This window comes from Mytilus galloprovincialis, chromosome 2 (genome assembly GCF_965363235.1).
Source record: "Mytilus galloprovincialis chromosome 2, xbMytGall1.hap1.1, whole genome shotgun sequence".
Lineage (NCBI taxonomy): Eukaryota > Metazoa > Mollusca > Bivalvia > Mytilida > Mytilidae > Mytilus > Mytilus galloprovincialis.
The window spans coordinates 113,325,739-113,352,060 of NC_134839.1; the positions used below are offsets into that span (position 1 = coordinate 113,325,739).

A 26,322-nucleotide genomic window follows, 5' to 3' on the forward strand; every position below is an offset into this window, starting at 1 on the left:
TACTTTACTATTACTTTATCGAAACAGACTTTATGTATTTAAAGATATAGTTATTGACGGTATCAGAAATATCTGAAATCAACAAATATACCGGAATACTACTTTGTCAGTGTGTAATCTTAGTCCAGTTATGTTTGTTTTGATTTGTATGTTCTACTGTAAGTATTGTTTTATTTATTGTTACAAATTGTGTATATTTTTATCATAGTATTTTGCTTTTCTAGTCAAACATATATTTTGGTGGTTTGAGATGTTAACAAACTTTATCTAACTTAAAACTATCGCTCTCAACTCTTAACTATATGCTGCTACATTACCTCTTATTCCACGATATTTGAATACTTTCATGACTGAACAATTACAAAATACACAGCACAAGTTTTTGTTAAATCGTTTATAATCATACTCATTTGTTTACCTCTGCTAGTGAACTTTTATTTTCTGAGGATAACACCAGCTAAGTAGACAGAACCTCAGTCCTGGCGTAAAAATACGGATACTGTGTTATTGCAATGTGATGTAACAAAATGTCATACAAGTAAGGGTTTGGCCAGCTATAAAACCAGGTTTGATTTACATTTTTCTGCAGGAAAAATGCCTGTACAACAACAGATATATGACTCTTGCTATCCATTCGTTAGATGTGTTTGCCCTTTCTTTTGTTATATGATTAGGGAGTTTCCGTTTTGAATTTTCATCAAAGTTCGGTATATATAAAAAAAGTAGATGTGGTATGATTGCCAATGAGACAACTGTCCACAAGAGACCAAAATGACACAGACATTAACAACTATAGGTCACCGTACGGTCTTCAACAATGAGTAAAGCCCATACCACATAGTCAGCTATATGTTTGTATTTTAACTTATTATATTATTTTAAATCATTGAATAATTTTTCCTACAGCTTCGAATCCTTGTCCTGCTTTGGTTTTACTTTATGTTCATTTTGGTTTGATTGACTCTTCAAAGTTGGATTTTCAAACATGTTAGCCTCGAGGATCACTGAATAGACATTTTCAAAATACGCATCTGTTGCCGTCAACTTGCTTACTACATTTATTTAAAAAAAAAAAACAGTTGTTGGCATGACACGGGTTATATTCTTCTCATATATTTTATGAAAGTTTGATACTAAACCCCTAACGGGGGCCTATAATTTAGTTATTTGCTTTTTGTTATATCTGTTGCTCAGTTATTGGTTTTACATATATCAATCTATTGGTTGTGATTTTTTCGGATGTACGTCCAACATTTTGTTTGTAGCTAACTATACAGTTTTGTTATTTCATTTTGTTAAAGCAGTGGCGGATCCAGGGGGGGGGGGTCCGGGAGTTGGAACCCCCCTTTTTTGGCCGATCAATGCATTTGAATGGGAGCATATAGTTGGACCCCCCCCCCCTTTACTCTGTGTTCGGAACCCCCTTTTTAAAATGGCTGGATCCGCCACTGTAAAGGTCATACATTAACTTCATTTTTACTGAGATTTTCATTTTTTGGACTTTGTTTATTAATTGTCTCTATGTCAATCATACCACAGCTCCTTATTTTATACTAATACAATGAAATCACACTATACATTTGCTACTACAATTTAAATAACAATCCGTTATGGATCGGACTTTAAAACTACAAGTTTACATATGCCTGTAGTCAAAACGCATCCGACCATCGCAAGTACACATACATGTAAAGTCACCTGTCCCACTGAAGTACTATGCCCTTGTCTTTTTTATATCAATTTGCATAAAATCATGTAAAACAATAAATTTCAAGTGACTTTCATTCTGAAGATTTATTATAAAGGTACAGAAGTTAATTTGCCTACACCTGATGCTAATAAGTAATCAAATTGATGTATACTTATAAGTTAATGCATAAAGAGGCGTTAACAGTTGTTTTTCATAATTTAAAATATATGTTTATGCGAGTCAAATTGTATTGTCAATTACTATTGGTTTTAATTAGATACAAATGCACTTCTATTTATAAAGAAAAAAAAACTTTGGAATGAACGAATGAGTAATGACATGATCAGGAAATACAACACAATTTATATTTTATTATCTAAATGCATTATATTAATGAAAGGAGATGTAGTTTAATTGTCAAATAGAGATACAAATGCTTAAACAATAAAGAGGTCAATTGACGGTCTCCTGTTAATGTCGAACATGTTTCATACTCGCTGGAGTCTAGACAAGTTAACAGTCTATCAGATGGAAAAAAAATACCACTATCGATCCTGATTTTTCTTGGTAAAATGACATTTAGAGGCAAAAACATCCCTTACGAAAGTATTGACTTAAGACCGGTACATTCTTATTAACTTTTTTTTAGAGTAGTATCTTATCATCCTACGAATGGTCACAGTAAACGTTCTGAAATTACTGATCTGTTAACATAGGGATCCCGTCTGTTCTACATCTTAATATATATATAACATGATAATAATCTCTGACAGCGATGACAATCGTCACATTGTGCAATGTGTACTTGTGAAACATTTAAATCCAATTGTGAACTTATTTTAGCAACATTCCAGCAGCACCTGTATACGGGGTATATATCTCCCAATTGATACGATATTCCCGTGCTTGCATTTCCTATCATGATTTCCTTGATAGAGGGTTGCTGCTCACAAGGAAGCTATCAAACCAAGAGTTTCCAAATGGTGAAATTAAAATCATCCCTTCGTACATTTTACGGACGCCATCACAAGTTGGTTAACCGTTATGGAATAACCGTTTCACAAATGATATCGGATATGTTCCTTACGTCGTAACTACAATCCCCTTCCCTTTCATGAATGTGACATACCGAATTAGACTATTTACCGGATTTGTTATCACATAAGCAACCCGACGGGTGCCACATTTGGAGCAGGATCTGCTTACCCTTCCGGAGCACCTGAGACCACCCCTAGTTTTTGGTGGGGCCCTTGATGTTAATTCTTTAGTTTTCTATGTTGTGTCTTGTGTACTATTGTTTGTCTGTTTGTCTTTTTCATTTTTAGCCCTGGCGTTATCAGGTTATTTTCGAGTTATTATTGAGTTTGACTGTCCCTTTGGTATCTTTCGTCCCTCTTTTACACAATATATAAGTTACAGTAAATTAAAAACTATCGAAAATTTTATTCGAAGGTCAGTGGTTCTATCTGGGAACTCCGGGTTCCTCCATCAAAATAATACTGACCGCCGCGACATAGCACAACAGAGTTAAACAGAGTTAAAAGTGGCCTTAAACACAAATCAATCAATCAATCATTCCCTATTATTAATTTTGGGCTCGAATATTCTATTTTATAATCCACATTCACATCCGTATAAAACCCAATCCGCGCCATTAAAATGATATCAGTTAAAAAATAAAACGCTGGTGTAATCAAGAAGTAAAAACATACTAAAACATTCCAGACAGAATCTTTTATTTTGCAAACAATGCAGTTGCGTTACACCAAATAGTAAATTCTCAATGATCATGACAAAGTATATAATAATACACAAAATCCCCGTAATACGTCCAGTAATTCCTCAAGGAATATAACAAAGTTTCTTCTAATTCATAATTATTCCCCGTAATACGTTTAAATCCTCAAAGATTGGGACAAAGCATCTTCTACTTCACGAACATCCCCCGTCATACGTCCAGTCACACTCAATAGTAAATCCTATATTAATATGGCAAAGGATACCCTAGGTCACAAAAATTGCCCGTCACACGAAATAGTAAATTCTCAAAGAACATGACTAACATTCCCTACGTCACAAACATTCTCAGCAATACAAATGAGTACAAATACTCAAGGAATATTAACATTGCCATCGTCACAAATATAACCCGTCAAAATTTCATTAACATCCTATAGTAAATCCGTGAGGAATCTGGCAAAGAATCCCATACTTAAAAAAAACGTCAAAAGTCTATTTACACCCAATAGTAAATCCCCAAAGAACATGATAAAACATGACACACTGCACTGATTTCAGCCTTCATGCGACCAATCATATGTAAAAATAAATGTTTTAAGGAACGTGACAAAACAAAGAGGATCAAAGTTACAAACAGTTACATTTGGGGACTTTGTTCTAAAATACCTAAAAATAACTAGCAAATTGGGAACACAAAATCGTCAAATGATCGTTTGAACTGCCACATAGTTATTTCATTTATTATTGCTCATATTCGTGTTGAAAAAAGAAATGGATGATAACAGAGCATTCAACTCTATAAACAGTTTACCAAACTGAACAGAAACAAAACAATTCAACTTTTTGGCTATATGAAATATCTAAATACATATTATTGTGGTTGTGAAATTTCTATTAGTAGTCAACTTCCTGATACTTGATACATACCTCCAAAGTTACAACAACAAATGCATCTATACGTTTATGCATTTACGTCTATGGTTTTTTTTTTCGGTAAATAACACTTTTATTTTGATTAATTGATATTTGAGACGTAGGTGTATAATGGACCAAGATCAGCAACTCGTCAAGATGATGAATTCCTGTTTTTCTTTCATCTTTGATCTTACTCTTTAGTATCCATGGAGAATAGCTGAACTTATAAGGATTTGCCAAGAACATTTGAGGTCAAATGTACAAGGTGGTTATTCAGTTTTTCTTTATCCAAAGAAATGTTAAATCATTATGTGAATTAATAAAATGTACACATTGAAACTTGAACCGTGCAACAGAATTCAACAACTTCTGGAAAGATCATTTTTTTTTTCTGAGAATAGCAGAACCTTGACATTATTTAAACCAACAGTTACGAGAATACTTCAAAGTGAATCCTATTCTTTTGTTTTCAATTTGATACTCCTCGTGCTTTCCTCTGTACTGTTAAGAACATGCTTCTCTTGGGGTTTTTTTTTTGTTGAAGCTCATTTTAATTCTGTATGTAATGGTCTTTTTCCAAGCTTTTTCTTTATGTTTTTGAATAAGTTTATCAACCACCTCTTTTCGGGCCAAAATCGTTTCCTATTCCCTTTTAACGTCATGTTACGGCCAGTCTAGTAGTTTATGTTTACATTAAAGGTCAAGATAATGCAGATATATCTCACATTCTTAAATATGGGCTTCATTATTTTCTCTGGATCATATTGCACTAAATAATTGCAAAGATTGGACAGAAATAAAACAACACTTTACGAATTTCATGCGTGCGAATATCTTTTTTTATTTACCATTATCAGGAACTTTCAGAGCCGATTATTTGAAAGCCAATGATGTATTAATCTGAATTGTTTAGTCACTCTCCGTAATCAACATATCCTACTTGCGAGGGCCTGAAATCCCAACACGAAAAAAATATCTTTGATTGGTGGCCTAAAAAAGAAGCGATCAATCAGGAATCATCTCAATTTTATTGAGAAAGGTAAATCCCGCTCAAATTCTGAATTTCTAATGGAAGATTTGGCATTGTCTATTCATTCAGTCGTTAGTGAAGGAATCAGCAGGTTATAACGACATAACTATTCGGGTGGAGGATGTATAGGAACAGAAACAATTGAAGAGTTAAATAATCAAGTATTACCTACAATAATAGTAAAATGCATTTATATATTTCTGACAGACAAAACAAAATGCATCTTTCAAAGTTCCTTAATTTCATTTTCGGATAATTGATGGTGTTCTGTCACTCAATAACCCAAAATAAACTCATCATAGATACCAGAAATGAAGTTATATATTTACGCTAGACGCGCGTTTCGTCTACAAAAGACTAATCAGTGACGCTAGAATAAAAAAAAAATGATAAAAAGCCAAATAAAGTACGAAGTTGATGAGCATTGAGGACAAACAATTCCTATAATTCATTTATCCCATTTAACCTGTATTGAGATCAAGAATACTTCCAAAATTTGGAGAGGATTCATATCTTGAATTATTTTCCTTGATATTGACACAGATGGACTAAAATGAAACTAGAATCCATAAAAACGGGATGAATTTAACATCCCAATTCGCAGCAACAACATTCCCTATGCTCAATCGTATGGCGTTTATATATCTTATTAAAAATAGTAACGTGTGTGAATGTTCACAGTCTATGGACTTCATACATAGCAATCTGCTCCTTATACAAAAACTTATCCAACATAGTTTTCAGGACGAACGATTTAAATTAACACAATATTACACTTTTGGTCATTGTAAGACTACAGGTTTTGATCTGTTCAAAATGTTGACATTTCGACTAAGTGTAGACTTGCATGGCGGGTAAACAGATATCAGGAGACTTTATCCTAATAGTCGCAAACGGTATCGCTACTTTTTGAGCACGCGATTTCTTCTGTTGTTTTATTTTGGCTTGATTCTTCTTTAAACATTTGTAATATTTTGACCATCGATTAACTACTATTGTTGACTTTCTAAATTGATAATTTTTGTATAAGATGTATATGCTAACATAGTAATTTGAAAACAAACTATATATATATATATATATATATAATTATTGTGAATACTATTAAATTATTGTTTAAACATTAGGTTGGCAAAATTAGTTTTTAAAATATAAATTCTGCAATACTGAAAGGTTTGACATAAAAAGTTTAGAATGATACTTTTATGTTGCCATATTGAATCATATAAATATGTTTTTAATCTTTTTTCATTACAATTTCTTCAAATTTACTGTCTATTTCTGCTAATTATCCTGTTTGATATCTACATGTATATGTCCTGTTACTGTCTGCAATGTTGTGCTGTTTTTGAAAAATATTTTAAGTTGTATATTGATACAAAGTTATTACAAATATGGGTTCTTTAAAAATTCTATCTGTTAATTGTCAGGGACTCAGAGATAAAGTTAAAAGAAAAGATGTTTTTAATATTCTGAAGTCAAAAGCATGTAATATTTACTGTATCCAAGATACACATTTTACAAGTGATATAGAAAATAACATTAGAGCTATGTGGGAATATTAACTTTATTTTTCTTCTGTCAGTTCCAATTCTAGAGGAGTTGCTATATTATTCAACAATAATTTTGAGTTCAAAGTGTTAAAAGAAAAAAAAGATAAAAATGGTAACTATTTGATTTTAAAAATTTTTGTAGAAAATCAAAAAATTACTTTAGTGTGCTTATATGGACCAAATATGGATAGTCCTGATTTTTTTGATAATATTATGGGCATTGTTGATGATTTCGAAAATGAAAGTTACATAATTTGTGGTGACTTCAATCTTGTACAGAACCCTTATATAGATTATTGTAACTACAAACGTACTAATAACCCTAAGCCTAGAGATAGTATTTTAGAAATCATTGAAGAAAGAAGTTTAATAGATCCATTTAGGGAGCTTTATCCCAATGTCCAAAGGTATACTTGGAGAAAAAGAACTCCATTTAAACAGGCTAGATTAGACTTCTTTCTTCTTACAGATAATATGTTAAATAGTCTCAAAAACTGTGAAGTACATCCAAGCTATCGTTCAGATCATTCTATGGTATTACTTGAACTGGAATTTAATCCTTTTATTAGAGGAAAAGGTTTATGGAAGTTCAATAACTCCTTACTTTATGATATAGAATATATAAATACAGTTAAACTAAAGTTTAGTGAAATCAAAGCACAATATTGTGCATTAGTTTATGATTTTGACAATATTGATGAGATAGATAATGAAGATATTCAAATGAGAATTAATCACCAACTTTTTCTTGAAACTTTATTAATGGAAATCAGGGGGAAAAGTATTTCTTATTCCAGTTACAAAAAAAAGGGAATCTAAAAAAGGGAAACAACTTTACGAAATGAAATTATACAGTTAGAGGAGAATGTTGACGAACTTTCAATAACTAAACTTGAGAGCAAAAAAAATGAACTTGAGCAATTAGGTATTAAAAAATTAAAGGGTAAAATAGTCAGATCACGTGTTCAATGGATAGATGAAGGTGAAAAACCAACAAATTATTTTTGTGGACTGGAGTCAAAAAATTTTATGAGTAAAATTATACCAAAAATTGAAAGAGATAATGGGTACAACTTACTGATCAGAACAAAATTTTAAAAGAAGTAAAACTTTTCTATGAAAATTTATATAAGAAGAAAGATAACTCAAGTTCAGTAGCTGATCTGAAAGAAGATCTTAAAAATGTAAATGTTCCAGTACTTTCTAATGATGAGAAGGAGAGCTTGGAGGGTAAAATCACAGTCAAAGAGGCTGGACAGGCATTAAAAAATATGAAAAAAACTCCTGGCTCTGATGACTTTTCTACTGAATTTTTTTAATTTTTTTGGAAGGATCTCCATTTTTTTGTGGTTGAATCTTTAAATTATGGTTCAGAGCAGGGAGAATTGTCAGTGACACAAAAGCAAGGAATTATTACTTGCCTTCCAAAAGGAAATAAACCTCGTCATTTTTTGAAAAATTGGCGTCCTATTTCACTTTTAAACACTGTCTATAAAATTGGGTCAGCAGTAATTGCAAACAGATTTAAGACTGTCCTTGACAAACTTATTAATCTAGATCAGACTGGTTTTATCAGTGGGAGGTACATAGGAGAAAATATAAGGCTTTTATATGATATCATGCAATACACAGAAGATCAGGAAATACCTGGACTCTTGTTGTTAATTGATTTCGAAAAGGCTTTTGATTCTATTTCTTGGGATTTTTTGCTAAATGTTTTAAAGTTCTTTAATTTTGGGGAATCAGTTATCAACTGGATAAAAGCTTTTTATAATAATATCAAGTCTGCAGTTATACAAGGGGGTAACCTTTCTAAATTTTTTAACATAGGTCGAGGCTGCCGACAAGGTGATCCGCTTTCACCTTATCTTTTCATCCTTTGTGCTGAGATTCTTGCACTAAAGATAAGAGGAAATAAGGAAATTAGTGGTATTGAAGTTACTCAAGTTGAGCATAAGTTGTCACAGTTTGCTGACGACACTTCATTGATTTTAGATGGTAGTGAAAAATCTTTATATGAATCCTTATCTGAATTGGACTGGTTTGCAAAAATATCTGGTTTAAATATAAATTTTGAGAAAACACAAGTAATTTGGTTTGGAAGTAAAAAGTATAGCAAGGAAATTTTATGTCCTGACATTAACCTTTCATGGGGGGAGACAACTTTTAAACTACTTGGGATAAGTTTTGATGTGGACTTAGACAATATTGTCAACATCAACTATAATGATAAAATTATACAGATTAAGAACATAATAAAACAATGGTCAAAAAGAAACCTTACAGTAATAGGTAGAATAACTGTGATAAAAACTCTTGTTTTACCTATTTTAAACCACCTTATTATTTCTTTGCCTAATCCTTCAAACAGTGTATTCCAAAAAATGAATGACATTTTTTATTCCTTTGTATGGAATTCTCCTATTCATAGAGTGAAGAAGGATGTATTGATTAAAGAATATTTAGAGGGAGGATTAAAAATGATAGATCTTTATAGTTTTACCATGGCACTAAAATCATCATGGATAAGAAGGATTTTTCAGAGAGATAATAAGTGGCAAAGTATTTTGATGTCTGATATTGATAAAAATAAACTTTTTAATTGTGGTGTTCAGTATATCAAACAAGTTAGTTTATATATCAAAAACAGTTTTTGGAAAGATGTATTCAGAGCATGGGAAATGATTACTGATAAAGAAAGAAATATGGACTATGAATATTTTTTTATCAAGTCCTATTTGGTTTAACAATATGATCAAAATTGGTAATAAATAAAATTGAGAATGGAAATGGGGAATGTGCCAAAGAGACAACAACCCGACCATAGAAAAAAACAACAGCAGAAGGTCACCAACAGGTCTTCAATGTAGCGAGAAATTCCCGCACCCGGAGGCGTCCTTCAGCTGGCCCCTAAACAAATATATACTAAAGCAGTGATAATGAACGCCATACTAATTTCAAAATTGTACACAAGAAACTAAAATTAAAATAATACAAGACTAACAAAGGCCAGAGGCTCCTGACTTGGGACAGGCGCAAAAATGCGGCGGGGTTAAACATGTTTGTGAGATCTCAAATAATCCTGTTTTTTATCAACATTGGTTTAATCATGGTTTACAATATGTTAATGATGTAATAGATGAAAATGGATGTTTTATTTCATTAGAATTGTTACGAAATGTTATGATATCAATGTAATTTTTTTGAATTACATGAGTGTTATTTCTGCTATTAAAAAAGCAGCAAATAATTACAAAAAAGGTTCATATAGATATGTTGTCCATTTATTCTAGCTTGCTTACAAGTCTTTTTTAAAAGTAGAAAAGGTTCTAAAGATATGTACAAAATACTAACAAGGTGCCTCCAACAGGACAGCTGAAGTGGAGTGAAATATTAGGTGAAGATCTCATCTGGAAACATATATTCAAACTACCTTTTAGTGTCACTGTCAATACCAAACTACAGTGGCTTCAGTACAGAATCAACCATAGAATTCTTGCCACAAATAAATTTTTATGTATAACCCTCTATGTACTTTTTGTAAATTAGAAGATGAAACTATTGAACATATTCTGTGGAATTGTGATATTATACAATTTTTTTACAAGATGTAGATTATTGGTTCTTATCTGGTGGGGTAAGCCTGCCATTGAATAAGTTGAATTTTATTTTTGGAGATATATCAAAAGTTCGAAAAGGTGACGCATATAATTTGATTTTTCTATACATGAAACAATATATATACAAGAGTAGATGTTTTTCAAAAGATGTTTCAGTCAGTGCCATTAAAGAAAAGCTAAAATATATGTAATATTTGGAAAAAATAATGGCAGCCAAAAATAAGAGACAAAAGCACTTTGATACCATGTGGAATGCATTTAAAATATTATTTTTATAATTCAATTTGTCATTTATTTTTACAAATACTATTGTCAAAACTAACATAAAATATTATTGTATCTAATAGCACAATTTATTATGTACTGAAAATCTTACAGGATATTTTTAACCTCTTCCTTTTTTTTTTATAAAATTCTTTAAAATTCTCAGGGGCCACACAGTGGTACATAAACATTTAACTCTAATTATTTTTTCTTCTGTATTTTTTTTTTTTTTTGCTTCTTTTCTTTTGATATAAATAGAAAAAATGAATTTATAACAATGTTTATTGTCATAAATAAATATATATTCAAATCTATCGCTAATATTACTGTATGTATGTTTGATGTGTTGTATTTGTTGTAAATCTTGAAAATAATAAAAATTAAAAAAAAACTACTATTCTTTCCTGTTGTAGTTGTGTCTGTAGTGAACGCTGACCATCATATACGTTATGCAGAACTACACAGTAATGATTTTCCGGAACATGGGCTGGACGAGGGGTGGCTGACAATCAATGTCTCCTCTAATTGGATTATCCAGTTATATGCACTTAATGATGAATGCTGGAAGGTAATTATAACTAACGTTTCCAGTTATACTTATTTATGTAAAGCTTGAAATCAATAAAACTATATCACCCAATCATACATATAAACTATAATTTCATTGGCAACTTGATGCACTTATTCATCTGTTGTCCAGTTAGAACTATTCAACGATAAATTCTTGGAGGTCATTATGACTATATAGGCCATTGATAATCACACACCGATGAAGCAGTTTGACTGATACAATATTGAAAGCTGGAATATAAGGTCTTTCTTTACACGAGGAAAGACCTATTTGTGTTTCTTATTGCATCTGTTTTTATTCTTAAGAAACTACATTTTCCGTATTTTACATTTCTATTTGAAAATCCTTCTTCTTATTTTCACGATGATTACTTTTGCAAACGTTGTCTCCAAAAGGACTATTTAAAGTAGTACAATACATACATAACAAAAGAGGCATACGATAGAAAAGAACAGAATCAGAAACATTTTCCCAATTACTATAAATCAAACATTTCAAACTCCTAATATGTAAATGAAAAAAAAACCGAAAAATTGAATATTGAATAAAACAATATTGAAAAAGTAAAATTTTGGAAATAACAAATCTTAACCATTACTTCCAGTGTCCCTTTGTTCACGTGACTACAATACCAGATACGGCTTCCAAAATCACTTTACCAGTTAATACTACTTTTGGAACTACTATTGTCTTAAAACGAAAACACACTGGTAAAGATATCGAGGAAGATTTCTGCAGGTAATTAGTTTTTTTATCCGATTGGTATTTTTTTTAAAAATTCTTAATATTTTAGTCGATGTTACATTACATTAAAAAGGATGTCTTTCTCTAATTTCTTATTTTCATTTTATACTTTTGATCGAAAGCATTTTCTATGTTGTCTTACGGGAGCAGCAATTTTTAATACTTTGTTATGACACAAACAGGCCGATGATATGTAGTTTAACAGCATTTTGCAATGTGTTTTAACAATGAAAATATCGATACTGATTTAATGTAGGTTTCATCAGAAATTTAGAGAAGGAGGCAATTACTGGGTTTTTATAGATTTTGAAACATACATGTCAGAAGAATGTGAAGTTCTCCTTATCAACCATCCATTACCTGCTGAAATGCGTACGTATAAATATGTCTTATTCTTTTAATATTCTTTACTAGCTAAGAAGTGTGAGTTTAATACTAAAGTTAGTATTAAAGATAAATTTCATAGCCACCGCTTACTTGATGATAAATGTGATTCAAGTATCACTCCATACTGTACAAAATAAAGACGTATACAAACTTGTGTGATCAATTAACATTTTTAACAGGCTCAAAATTCTACCATTAAGGACATTAAACTAGCAACAATTTATCTATTAATCGAACATACAAATTATTGTACTGGACACCATATGCTCAAATGCTGTCAGATTAAATATCTACACAATCAAATGCATATCCACTAAGCAGAATGCACACGAAATCAAACAAGTACTTTTCATTTCATATCTTTAGAATACACTCATAGATACAAGGATTAAAATTTCATATTTAGCACAGAAACCTTGCAGTTCAATTTTCAAGAAATGTTTATTTGCTTTTTAGCAATTCTTTATGCGTTCCTGGTTCTATGTGCATTGCCAGTTCTAATCCTTCTAGCAAAATTCGTTTTTGGGTAAGCATTAATGTATCTTCACTTTAAAACTGTGATATCTAATTACTGTCTTATTTGATGATATTTTCAAATCTCAATAGTATCGTAATCACGTGTACTCCACCAGACATTTCAGCGTGGTTATACATCAACTTGGATACACGTCGTCAAATTAAGTGTATATTACGCGGATGATTTTTAAAGGTTTTATGGAGAATTTACCTAAGTTGTTACCTACAATGCCCATGCTACGTCAATCTTTAAAGACCCAAATGTTGCAAAACATCTATCCTACCTCCATGACAAATATGTTGTTGTCCCCGCAGATAAAGCCCCAAACAACATCGTTTTTGTATGTAAAACTCATTACATTAACTGCTTGATAAACGAATTAGGTATTGACAATTCACTTGGAAACTCAACATATACCCTCGCGACACTTACCAAAGAGGAAATCCTGGATAATCATAGGTCTGTTCTGTGTTACTTTGGAATTTCAACCAAAGATGAAGAACTGGATCTGTCATCACTGTATTGGATACCTAAACTACATAAGTGTCCTTACAAACAACGGTATATTGCTGGGTCTTCCAAGTGCTCCACGAAACCTTTTTCTAAATTATTAACATCTATTTTATCAGCAATCAAAGACGGGCTTCAAAGTTATTGTGAAACTGCCTATTGTAGAGGGGGCGTGAATCAGATGTGGATACTTAAAAATTCCAAAGATCTTTTAGAGTACATACAATCTACCTCTCTTTCATCTTGTAACAGTATTAAACATTTGACTTTTCTACTCTGTACACTAGTATTCCACATTCCAAACTAAAAGACAAATTGAAAGAGTTGGTATTGCTTTGCTTCGTAAAAAAGAATGGCCAACGTAGATACAAGTATCTTGTCTTAGGGAGGGATATATCCTACTTTGTAAAGGATCACTCTGATTCGAACAAAAAATTCTCTGAAACTGATATTATCAAGATGCTTGATTTCTTGAATGATAATATATTTGTTACGTTCGGAGGACGTGTTTTTCAACAGACTGTCGGCATTCCAATGGGAACAAACTGTGCCCTCTACTTGCCGACTTGTTTCTTTATTATTACGAGGCTGACTTCATGCAAGAACTTCTTATGAAGAAAGATAAGAAGTTAGCAATATCCTTTAACTCTACTTTTCGCTATATAGATGATGTTCTTTCACTAAATAATTCAAAATTTGGTGACTATGTGGAACGCATCTATCCAATCGAGCTAGAGATAAAGGATACTACAGATACAGTTAAGTCGGCCTCATATCTTGACTTACATCTAGAAATTGACAATGAAGGTCGGTTGAAAACAAAACTTTACGACAAAAGAGATGATTTCAGCTTTCCAGTCGTGAACTTTCCATTTCTAAGTAGCAACATTCCAGCAGCACCTGCATACGGGGTATATATCTCCCAATTGATACGATATTCCCGTGCTTGCATTTCCTATCATGATTTTCTTGATAGAGGGTTGCTGCTCACCAGAAGGATATTAAACCAACAGTTCCAAATGGTGAAGTTGAAATCATCCCTTCGTAAATTTCACGGACACCATCACGAGTTGGTTGACCGTTATGGAATAACCGTTTCACAAATGATATCGGATATGTTCCTTTCGTCGTAACTACAATCCCCTTCCCTTTCATGAATGTGACATACCGAATTAGACTATTTACCGGATTTGTTATCACATAAGCAACACGACGGGTGCCGCATGTGAAGCAGGATCTGCTTACCCTTCCGGAGCACCTGAGATCACCCCTAGTTTTTTGGTGGTGTTCGTATTGTTTATTCTTTAGTTTTCTATGTTGTGTCGTGTGCGCTGTTGTTTGTTTGTCTTTTTCATTTTTAGCCATGGCGTTGTCAGTTTGTTTTAGATTTATGAGTTTGACTGTCCCTTTGGTATCTTTCGTCCCTCTTTTGTTTTTGTTCAATGTTTTAAAGTTGACCGACTGAAATCGATTAATACAATTTCAATCAATAACATTGTATTTATTTTTATGTATGTATTGGTTCCCAGTTATGGTTTCTATGTTTCATGTCATAGAGTCATAAATTTGGAATGTTACCAGTAAATACCCATATGCATATCAGTCATATTGAAATATATGGAATGTTTAGAGTCAATGAAGGGTAGAAAATAGTTAAAAGTTCGGGATATAAATAACTTAAAGCAAACAATGAAAAGTACACTGGTCATTGTTAACTGAAATTTTGTTCAATAGATTATCTTAGCTGTTCTTGGAAAAACATTTCGGAACTTTGTTTCTTTAACTTCGTACTTTTTGCATTTTTGTTCCTGCATCTCTGATGAAACGCGAGTCTTGCGTTCAAACTCTTTTGACTGGTATCAATGAGAATTAGATATAAGAAGATGTTTATGAGTGCCAATGAGACAACTCCCAATCCAAATAATAATTTGTAAAAGGAAAACCATTATAAGTCAAAATAAGGTCTTCAAAAGAATCGTTGGCTCTTACCGAACAGCAAGGTATAAAGTCTATTTATTAGGGTAACTTAAATGTCTAAACTTACCAGAGATGGATCATATCAATTATAAACTTTAAGTCCCTGTGAGTTTATTTAAGTGTTTAGTCTGGTGGATAATAAAGTGAATGCACTTGTTTGAATTGCACTATTAACATCTATTTAAATCTCATCGTTTTATATAGGTCTAAGTTACCTTTAATCTTTATTTATCTAGAAAAGCAAGGAAAAGTTCATCATTAGATGTAACCGAACCATCAACTAAATCGAAGAAGGATCTGAAGCTATCGGTAAGATAGTCAAAATGTGTTGCTGTGTTAGTATATACGGTGTTTTTTTTTTATCATTTTCATTCTTTAAATTTATTTTCTTAATAATAATTTTATCAATTAAAAGGTGAGAGATGAACAAACAGTTAATGTGTTTACACTTTGGTTGTTCTTTTTCAACATTCGTATTCTTATTGAATATTTGTAACGGCTAATATAGAGAGCAATACTCTTTACTAGCAATTTCTTGAATATGAAGAATATAGACAGATAAATAGCTATTTTAGATGGAGAGTTGTCTCATTGGCACTTATACCACATCTTCCTATATCTATTTAGAATTTTCTTGCTTCCTTACTGATAAATATTGATCATATCCTACGTGACATTATTTCATGTACAGAGTCATCACACAAAGAGTCAGTCACAAGACAATGATCAAACAACGGAAGTTAAAATACAACCAGAAGAATCTTCGTCCACCAAAGATCATACGAGAACTCGATTGAAATCATTGGATACGTTTAGAGGGTACGTCACATATTCTTGTCGTTGGCTTTAAATAAACAACAACACCTTTTCAATAATAAATACTTTTGCAGTATTCATTTTAAAAACTTGCATTTCATTATCAGTCGATTAATACTTTTCCCGAACAGTTTATTATTTGTTATAGTCATATATAATATTTTGGTCAAAATCCAATTAAAAAACTTGGAAGTAGTTTTATGGTATTATTATTTTTAAATTAAGTTTAACACTAATGATAATTGTGATAATTGAGTTATAATTTGTTTTAAGATTAAGCTTGGTTGTAATGATTTTTGTGATTATTGAGTTATAATTTGTTTTAAGATTAAGCTTGGTTGTAATGATTTTTGTGATAATTGAGTTATAATTTGTTTTAAGATTAAGCTTGGTTGTAATGATTTTTGTGATAATTGAGTTATAATTTGTTTTAAGATTAAGCTTGGTTTTAATGATTTTTGTGATAATTGAGTTATAATTTGTTTTAAGATTAAGCTTGGTTGTAATGATTTTTGTGAACTATGGTGGAGGAGGATACTGGTTCTTTGACCACCCGCCATGGAATGGACTGACAGTAGCAGATTTAGTGTTTCCTTGGTATGTTTATCGATGTCCCTGCTTGTGAACGCTTAGTCCCCGAGTGTATTATTTTCTCCGAGTCACCACTTTAACGTGCTGACAAGAACTATCATTGATATGTTTATATTCTGTAAATTGACTATTCACTTAATGTTGCGTTATTCGAAACACTAAGGTTTTTTTTAACAAGCCCTCTCAAAAAAATCATCCTCCCTGGCTGAGATTGTCAAATCAATATTTGGCAAAGCTTCAAGAAATTTTCGATTTACAATATTTTTAACTTCATTTTAAATTAGTTATTTAATTATAGGCATGGTATTTTTTTATATGCATATTTGGGAAGTATTTTTGTTTTATAAAATTTTATATATAGTCCAAAAGATTATTAAAACATGTCTAATTTTGAATATTGTTGATTTTTATGAATTTTTGATAGTTGTGATAACCTTAAATGTTATTGGTTTCACGTTTATACATATTATGTGTATTCCTAATAAAAACTTTTGCATATCAGATTTGGATAATTTTGTATTAAATGAAAATTAGCTATTCGTGCAGTTCAATGCATTACACAATTTAGAAAATATTTCACACATCTGATAAAAAAATATCAATTTTACATTTCTCAATATATTTAATTTTTTTTTTATTTCTATTTGCATTTGCATGATGTGTCCGAGCTTTGATTTTGCCATTTGATTAGGGACTTTCCATTTTTAATTTTCCTTCGGATTTTGGTATTTTTGTAACTTTACATTTGACAACTTGTTTTTAGTTCCTTGTGTATTATATATCGTATTTGCGCTAGTTATAAAATGAACAAAATACATCCGTTGATATCAATATTCAAGATTTGAATATGCAGACTTTTCATCATAAAATGTCTTCCGGATTAACGGTTTTGAAGGATTATACTGCATTAATATATATTGCATTGTTTATGCCTTATTTTCAGGTTTATTTTCATTATGGGAACTTCAATGAATTTTTCATTTAAAGGAATGATCAGACGGAATAATACAAAATGTCAGATATTACTGAAAATAATCAAACGATCTGCGCTTTTGTTTGCCTTCGGTATTATTCTAAACACAAACTGGGGACGTAAGTATATAGATTTATTATCAATATTGCTTAATTGAGTTGGGGGGTCTACATGATTGTGACGGAAAAGAAAGAAAACATAACCAAATGAATGCAACAGTAGTATACCGCTGTTCGAAATTCATCAATCAATTGAGAAAAAAACAAATCAGGATTATAATTTAATACGCCAGACGCGCGTTTTGTCTACATAAGACTCATCAGTGACACTCAGATCAAAATAGTTATGAATCCAAACAAGTAAAAAGTTGAAGAGCACAGAAACGGACTATAATATAACAATGGCCATTTTCTTGACTTAGTACAGGACATTTTAAGAAAAGAAAAACAAAACAGAACAGAAAAAAAATACATATTGAGAACAACATAGACTTGACTTGTATTTCATAGTACATAAGATAGAGTGATTGGTGTTATCCTAAATTCCATTTCAGATTTTTTTTTATCTTTACTGTGTCTCATTTGAAATTATGAAAATATCTCACTATAAAACTTTGTTCAAATACATGAAATGATAAAAGCAAAGTGTTGTGAATGTTGACATATAATTTTAAGAGTTGATGAGAATACCCGACGTTAACATTATCTATTCAAGGTATAATATTTTCAAATGACTTTGTGTAAGGATATTATTCATGCAATGTGTCCTTATATTTACATAAAGGAGTGGGTTTTTTAAATTCTATTTTACGGGCATGTATAATCTTATCGTAATGGCTGTCTTTATGATAAAGCAATATGACCGCCATACAGATTAGTTAAGTACACAAATCTTGCCATATGTATTATGTTGGAGATATTTACTTCATACTTCATATACATACTTTGTTGGAATAATGCAACATAGGAATGGAAAGATAACTATAGGGAAGTTGATACGATCTCTTTTTTCATGAAGTTTTGTTCTCAATTGACCCTCATTTTTCAATTTCAACAATGGCCTACGTTCAATTGCAGAATTGGTTATGGGTGAATAGACAAACGAACATACATTAACCGACGTACTGATTACCGGGTGGTTTGTACACCGTGGGATTGATTACCGGGTGGCTTGTACACCGTGGGATTGATTACCGGGTGGTTTGTATACCGTGGGATTGATTACCGGGTGGTTTGTACACCGTGGGACTGATTACCGGGTGGTTTGTACACCGTGGGACTGATTGTACTACAATACATTAACCGACGTACTGATTACCGGGTGGTTTGTACACCGTGGGATTGATTACCGGGTGGTTTGTACACCGTGGGACTGATTACCGGGTGGTTTGTACACCGTGGGACTGATTGTACTACAATACATTAACCGAGGTACTGATTACCGGGTGGTTTGTACACCGTGGGACTGATTGTACTACAATACATTAACCTAAGTACTGATTACCGGGTGGTTTGTACACCGTGGGACTGATTACCGGGTGGTTTGTACACCGTGGGACCGATTGTACTACCAGAAGGTTACCGTCATCTAGTTGAAATAAAAATAACGCACCCTGCAAACTACATGTGTTTCCAACTGAAAGAAACAAACATTATTAGTTACGCTCGAGTTCGAAAATTAGGTTACCCAAAAGGCTTTACAAAATCATTTACTACCTTATTTTCACGAATATATCAATTTTCAGTAATACATGTGAAGGATGAGGGACAAAACATGTCATTATCTCTTTAATATTTCATGAACTGCAAATACATTTAGTACCGCTTCGGACAACTGAAATTTATAACGTGATGTTTTCATTTTTGTAGCTGTCGACTTGGAACATATTCGGATTCCCGGTGTTTTACAAAGATTTAGTTTGACGTACCTTGTGTTAGCTATAATTGAGCTAATATTCATAAGAAATTACAATATTCCGAAGGTAAGACAAATTAAATTAAGTACTATCTAAAGATGAAAAATATTTTTTGGATTAACAGCATATTATCCTTTGGGTAAACCCTATTAAATATAATTATAGATCCCTTATATTAAAACGAGGCGAACGGAAGATATTAAACGGACAACAAAAACCTTCAAATATGACAGGCAAAGCAACAATATAACCGAAATCGCTTCACTCGGCTATTATTTGTGTAAAACATTTAGAATTACTTGATATAATGATTTCATTAGATTCAATTTGTCCAATTTTATATTTGTTGTGTATGGTAATAATTGTGTATATGTTTCAGGAAAGAAGCTGTGCTCCACTTAATGATATCTTATCTTTGGCACCGCAATGGATTATTTCTCTTGGTATACTGGCGGCTTATCTTGGACTCACACTCAAGCTAGAATTTCCAGGATGTCCAACGTTTGTGTGATATATTTATAAATATATTTATTTGTTTTTTAAAAAAAACTCAAGCAGATACAAATGATGCAAACACGAGTACGTTGTAAAGCTTGATAAAAACATATGCAATCGATCTTCATCTAAACTAGCAATGATTTTTAAATAAACTTCATCAGGCACGCATTTTGAGACAAAAATTTTGAGCATAAACAAAACCAAAAGAATGAAACTCATATAACATATTTATATTCATATATTTTAAATTTTATAAAATCGTATTAAATAGATTTCCATTCATATTTCACATGTATCTTTATACCTTCTATAAGATACATAATGTAAAACAGTATGAACACGTACCGCTATATAGAAACAGAGACAGAAGTTACCAAGGATCTAAAATTCATAAGTCGACTGATAACCCCATTGGAAAAACGAATACTGAGTAATACGAACCTTATCAAAAACCGAGATGATCGCAGTTGTCGTGGATGGGTTCACAGAACTTGGTTTCACATGTGACGATGTTTACCTTCAAAAGCTGAAAGAAAATAAAAACATAATTATGTAACGTATTTGAAGGAAATAAAATTTTAATAAATAGAAAAGTATCCTATGATAGAAGTCATATATGGAGCTCACATGATGAAGTATTGTATTTATACAGTGGTTATATTGGACCTGGTGGGTTACATGATGGCGGAAAACACTACAACTGTACAGGAGGGGCAGCACAATATATAGATGTGTTAGTACTTGGTAAAAATCATATCTATGGCAATCCAACTCCTAAGGTAAACGTATAACTTGCACATGAGCAACACAGTACATCGATGTGCTAGTGCTTGGCAAAAATCATATATATAACTATAAAACTGTTAGGTAAGAACTAAATTGTTGTATTATACCGTGGATATATTGAGACTGGTAAATACAACGAGGGAGCTGAATGCTGTACCTGTACAACATTAGCAACACAATACAATGAGGCGATAGGTGAAATCATATCACTGTCATTCAGCCCATTAGGTAAATACTGTTACTAATCAGCAGGAAGTGGCACAATGTATAACAGAGATGCAACATATATAAAGGAACATTCAAACTAATTAGTCACTAATTAAACAACAGCATGACACAACATAGAAAACTGAACAACAAGAACCAAACCAATAACTAGGATGATCTCAGGTGCTTCCCTAGTCTTATGTAGACGAAACGCGCGTCTGGCGTACTAAATTATAATCCTGGTACCTTTGATAACTATTCACATGTTTCACCCGTCGTGTTGCTCATTTAAGTATTTACCCGGTTATAAAGGGAACGAGAATGAAGTTAGGGTTATAAACCTAATTCAGTAGGTCAGTTTCCACCTAAAAGGGAACGAGAATGAAGTTAGGGTTATAAACCTAATTCAGTAGGTCAGTTTCCACCTAAAAGGGAACGAGAATGAAGTTAGGGTTATAAACCTAATTCAGTAGGTCAGTTTCCACCTAAAAGGGAACGAGAATGAAGTTAGGGTTATAAACCTAATTCAGTAGGTCACTTTCCAGCTTAAAGGGAACGAGAATGAAGTTAGGGTTATAAACCTAATTCAGTAGGTCACTTTCCAGCTTAAAGGGAACGAGAATGAAGTTAGGGTTTTAAAACCTATCCGTTGCCATCTGGCATAACCGTTTGCTGCATGGTTTAAACCGTATCTATGTCAATCCAACTCCTAAGGTGAATATTTTAACATCACAACATAGACAACAAAGTACATAGACGTTTTAGTACTTGGTAAAAATCATAGCTATTGCCATCCAACACTTGAGGTAAATTCTCTAAATGTACAGGACGGAAAACATAGTACATAAACGTGTTAGCACTTGATAAACAAAATTTGTTATAATTTCTTTGGTCTTACAATAGCTACGGTACAATACGGGTACAATGGAGACAGCACAACACATCAATACAGAAGTGTTTATAGAAAGACGCTGTAAGTGAATCAATGTTAACATAACAAAAGTATGCCATCTTTAATGACCTGACAACAGTATTGAAACTATATCCTCTCTCAATAAGTCTGTTTAAATGTTTGGTTAGTTTTGAGGTGAAAGTCGACATTTTTGGGCTTTGTAAAGAATATGACAAAAAGGATAGGATTTAGATCGAAAAACAGTTAAAACACATGTAATATTGCTTTCAAATTTTTACAGAAGATATACCAAACAACCTCACCACATGATCCTGAGGGAATTCTAGGAACTTTGACGTCTATATTTCTTTGTTTTTTGGGGCTACAGGTAAGATCTAGACTTGGTTCATAGGTTATAACAAGACTAAGTTATCCAAAAACCAATATATATGATGTATTTATACAACATATTTAACATATGAGTTTTAAGTAAATATATAGGATTTTTTTTTCATTGTTTTCTATGAAATAAAAAACAAAAGTATAGCTGTTTGTTTGAGTAGCTGTCATATCAACAATAAAAGCAAAATAACATAAGAAAATAACATTTTCAATATTTCGAAAATGTATCGTGTCATTGAAATCGATGTTTTACAACAACGTTTCATAATGTTGAATAAAATACTGGACAATGATCTGAAGGAAACAATGTGTATACACCATACATCGAGCCTAATCGGAAATCAATTGTATCTACAACGTAGAGTTAACACTATTCTGCATTTATCAGGGACTGTTTTGGTGTTGATTGTTTGATGATCTGGGATACTAGCTGCACTGGTTGTAGCAATGACTTATCAATAGCGCAGGTTGAGTACCTGCCCAAAACCAATATTTGACTGTAGTATGGAGGCTTTATTGATGCTAAGCTGATCCAATTTGGCTTTAATGTTTTCAAATGTGTAAACGTTGAAAAAGCAGATGCCTTAAAAAAATTGGTTTCTGATGTTTTAAGCTTATAATACGTTGGTCATTTTTTGTAAAACGGATAAGATATCTGCTCTTTTGTTCCTATCGGTATTTTGTTGGGGTCCGATATCGAACTTTAAAAGTGTTCAGTTTTTTACATACTCGTAACACATTCTTAAATTTGTTGTTATTTTTCTACTTATTAATTGATAACTATCATGCTTAAACTATAACAAACATTGGCTTTTTTAAATCTTGATACATTTGACTTGGTAACTAGTTATCAAAGATGAATGAATAAGGTACATCTTTAACTTAAACATTTATTTTTCAGGCTGGCAGAGTATTGATTTGTTTTCAATCACATAAAGAAAGAATCATTAGATGGATTATCTGGGGTGTATTAACAGTAAGTAAATAGTCATACTATGTAGTAAAGTAGGAGACAGGAGGCAAGAAGAGAGTGATACGGCGTCTATTTCGGGTCAATGATTATTTAAAATAACCAGGAAGTAGGCCCAAACCGAAATGGTTCCCTCGTGATTTAAAATAAAACTAAAATATACACAGTTCACTTAACGGTTAGCTTTTATCTACTATCTCTAAGTTACAAATGGTGTCGGAAAATACTAAAGGAGTATTCAATAATAAGCCGAAAATAAACTGAAAACGGCAAGACAAAAAATTCAGAAAATGTGCATAAGACTAACAGTTGTGACTGTTTAAAATCCATCATAGAAATTTGATTGCTACAATAACTTTTTGACAGGGAGTTGTCGGTGCTGTGTTATGCAAAGGGTCACAAAATGATGGATGGATTCCTTTAAACAAAAATCTTTGGTAAGTTTTTTTAACATATTATTTATTTACGACAACTGTGAGATTTCAATAATTATCATTAGATAGTAAACCTAATGACATGTACCACTAGTCAGTACTTCTGTGTTGACATGAATTATCATTGATATGTTTATTTATAACATTTAACTATTATTTCTCAAAATATTATTGAATACTGCCCAAGGAGCTGTTTTTGGCAAATTCTTTCGAAAAAGCTTCGTAATTTATTTTGACTGTTTAACTTTTTTATTCGAGCGTCTTTAATTAGTCTTTTGAAGACGGAATGGGAGTCTGGCGTACAAACTTGTAAGCCTGGTATCTATGATAAGTTTATATACATGTTTTTTTTTCTTCAAAATATACAGAACTAATAAAGTAGTTATTAAGAAAAAACATAGAAAACTAAAGACTAAGCAACATGAACCCAACTGAAAGAATAGCTACAAAAATAAATAATAGGACACAAAGTTACAGCACTTAGAATCTGTGTACCTTTTGATTCTTGAATAAATATAGCAAGCAGAGCTATTACAATATCAAGATATGTATTCCTCATTTGCAAAAGTATTTGACATTTAAAGATCACCAAATCATGTTTTTGTAACTACTATTTGAATAAACCAGTATAACCACAACATAGAACTCAAATGAGGAGGTCCATAAACACGGAATGTAATTGGTCCAAGCAATTTTAGAAGAATGTTGAGGTTAACACCTGGTTTGAGAGCTACCTAAACTCCCACTTGTATGAATTTTTTGTATTCGTTGACAGTTTGTACTGTATATAAAATATACTTTTCATTATGTGTTCTTCATTTTTTTAACGTTTATATCTGATTGAAAGTTTAAATGTATTCCAGGTCAGTATCCTTTATCTTAGTGACAGCATCATTTGCCTTTCTGTTATTATCAGCAATGTATATTGCAATAGACATCTTGAAAATATGGGAAGGAGACCCATTTATTTATCCCGGTAAGTAAGATACGTCTAAAGGAAATAATGATGACACCAATTTATCTCACACAGATACTTTAGTACAAGTAATCTTGATGTACAGTTCTAAAGATGCATATCAAATGTACATCTGTAAAACTGTATATAAACTGTGGATAGATATCGTATCACACAAGATGCAGTGGTAGAATCTATATGTTAAGCTTAAACACAGATTCAAAAATGTGCAGTTAATGTACAATTTTACAGAGTTTGCAGTTTATATACAGCTTTTAAAATGTACAGTTTATATACAGGTTTTAAAATGTACAGTTTATATACAGTTTTACTTGTACTAAAGTAGCTGTGTAGCCAAGTCGTTGAGTTTTTTTTCGATCTTTTAAAATTCAAATCGAGAAGTTTGGTGGACCATTTGTTGTCAGTAAGACCTGCATTGCTGTTTCTTCTAGAATCTTTAATGTGAAATTTTCAATACTTCGTATATTGACTTTAGATATCCGTAAATACATAATTATACGTAACACGACTTGATATAAATTTAATACCTCAAAAATCTTACTGTCTAATGTATAGAATAAATATTTCAGGAATGAATTCTATAGTGGTTTACTGTTGCCATGACATTTTCTACAGATTTTTCCCAGTGAACTGGCAAATCCATGATGATCATTTAAGTCTTTTATTGAAGGCAGTATGGGATACGTCAATATATGTTGTACTTGCTTATGTGATGTTCAAAAAGAAAATATTTGTGGCACTCTAAACAGCTACATGACATTGTTGACAACACAGTTTACAAAGTCAGTACATTTATTTTATGATCTTTGCCGAACTTTGTCCATATATAGTTTGTGTCATTCTTTTATTAATATTGACATTAATAAAATAATTCAATTTTGATTTGATTTGATTTTTATAGGATATTTTATTTATGTAGGAAGATATAACTAAATAAGCAGGGGCCGAATTTACGTACTCTTTCGGAGCACCAGAGGTCACTTCCTGTTTTTGATTGGTCAGTCTTTATATTCAACATTTGTGTTTTGTATACTGCTGTCGCTTTGACACATTCTCCATTTCCTTTCTCAATTTTATGCTGTTTGTCGTTTGGTCTGTTCCTTTCTTTTTTTGTCATGTTGTAGTCAATTTTGACTTATGAGTTTGACTGGTATTTTTTTGTCTTGCTCTGAAAAGATGTTGATGAAAATATTTTACTTTTTATGCATATTTTGTTATGTCTGTAGTTGTTTTTAATTCGATTTTGGCTGTTCTGTTAGTTCAATTCGAATTGATAGTGTATGGGAATTTAAGATTCATGTCTTATTCAAGGATAACATTTATTAGTGACTCATGTAAGATTGA

At 31.8% G+C, this 26,322-nt stretch overlaps 1 protein-coding gene across 1 annotated transcript; it reads left to right on the plus strand.

Moving 5' to 3' along the window:
* Positions 1-25,858, plus strand: LOC143065439 (heparan-alpha-glucosaminide N-acetyltransferase-like). The gene is made up of 17 exons (XM_076239005.1): positions 1-158; positions 11,226-11,380; positions 11,988-12,121; positions 12,384-12,499; positions 12,971-13,040; positions 15,755-15,827; positions 16,210-16,337; positions 16,824-16,931; positions 17,869-18,017; positions 19,767-19,879; positions 20,193-20,314; positions 20,964-21,090; positions 22,498-22,584; positions 23,500-23,574; positions 23,935-24,005; positions 24,866-24,978; positions 25,548-25,858. The coding sequence occupies exons 1-17, from the start codon at positions 131-133 to the stop codon at positions 25,721-25,723; spliced, it is 1,845 nt and encodes a 614-aa protein (XP_076095120.1). The 5' UTR covers positions 1-130; the 3' UTR covers positions 25,724-25,858.
* Positions 25,859-26,322: the final 464 nt, after the last annotated feature.

Bases quoted from the DNA above. Each gene is read 5' to 3' on its own strand.
- LOC143065439 (XM_076239005.1), top strand. From the start codon at position 131: ATGTTTGTTTTGATTTGTATGTTCTACT. The intron at 18,018-19,766 runs GTAAGTATATAG...TCATTTTTGTAG, and splicing joins TCTAAACACAAACTGGGGAC to CTGTCGACTTGGAACATATT. The intron at 19,880-20,192 runs GTAAGACAAATT...TATATGTTTCAG, and splicing joins GAAATTACAATATTCCGAAG to GAAAGAAGCTGTGCTCCACT.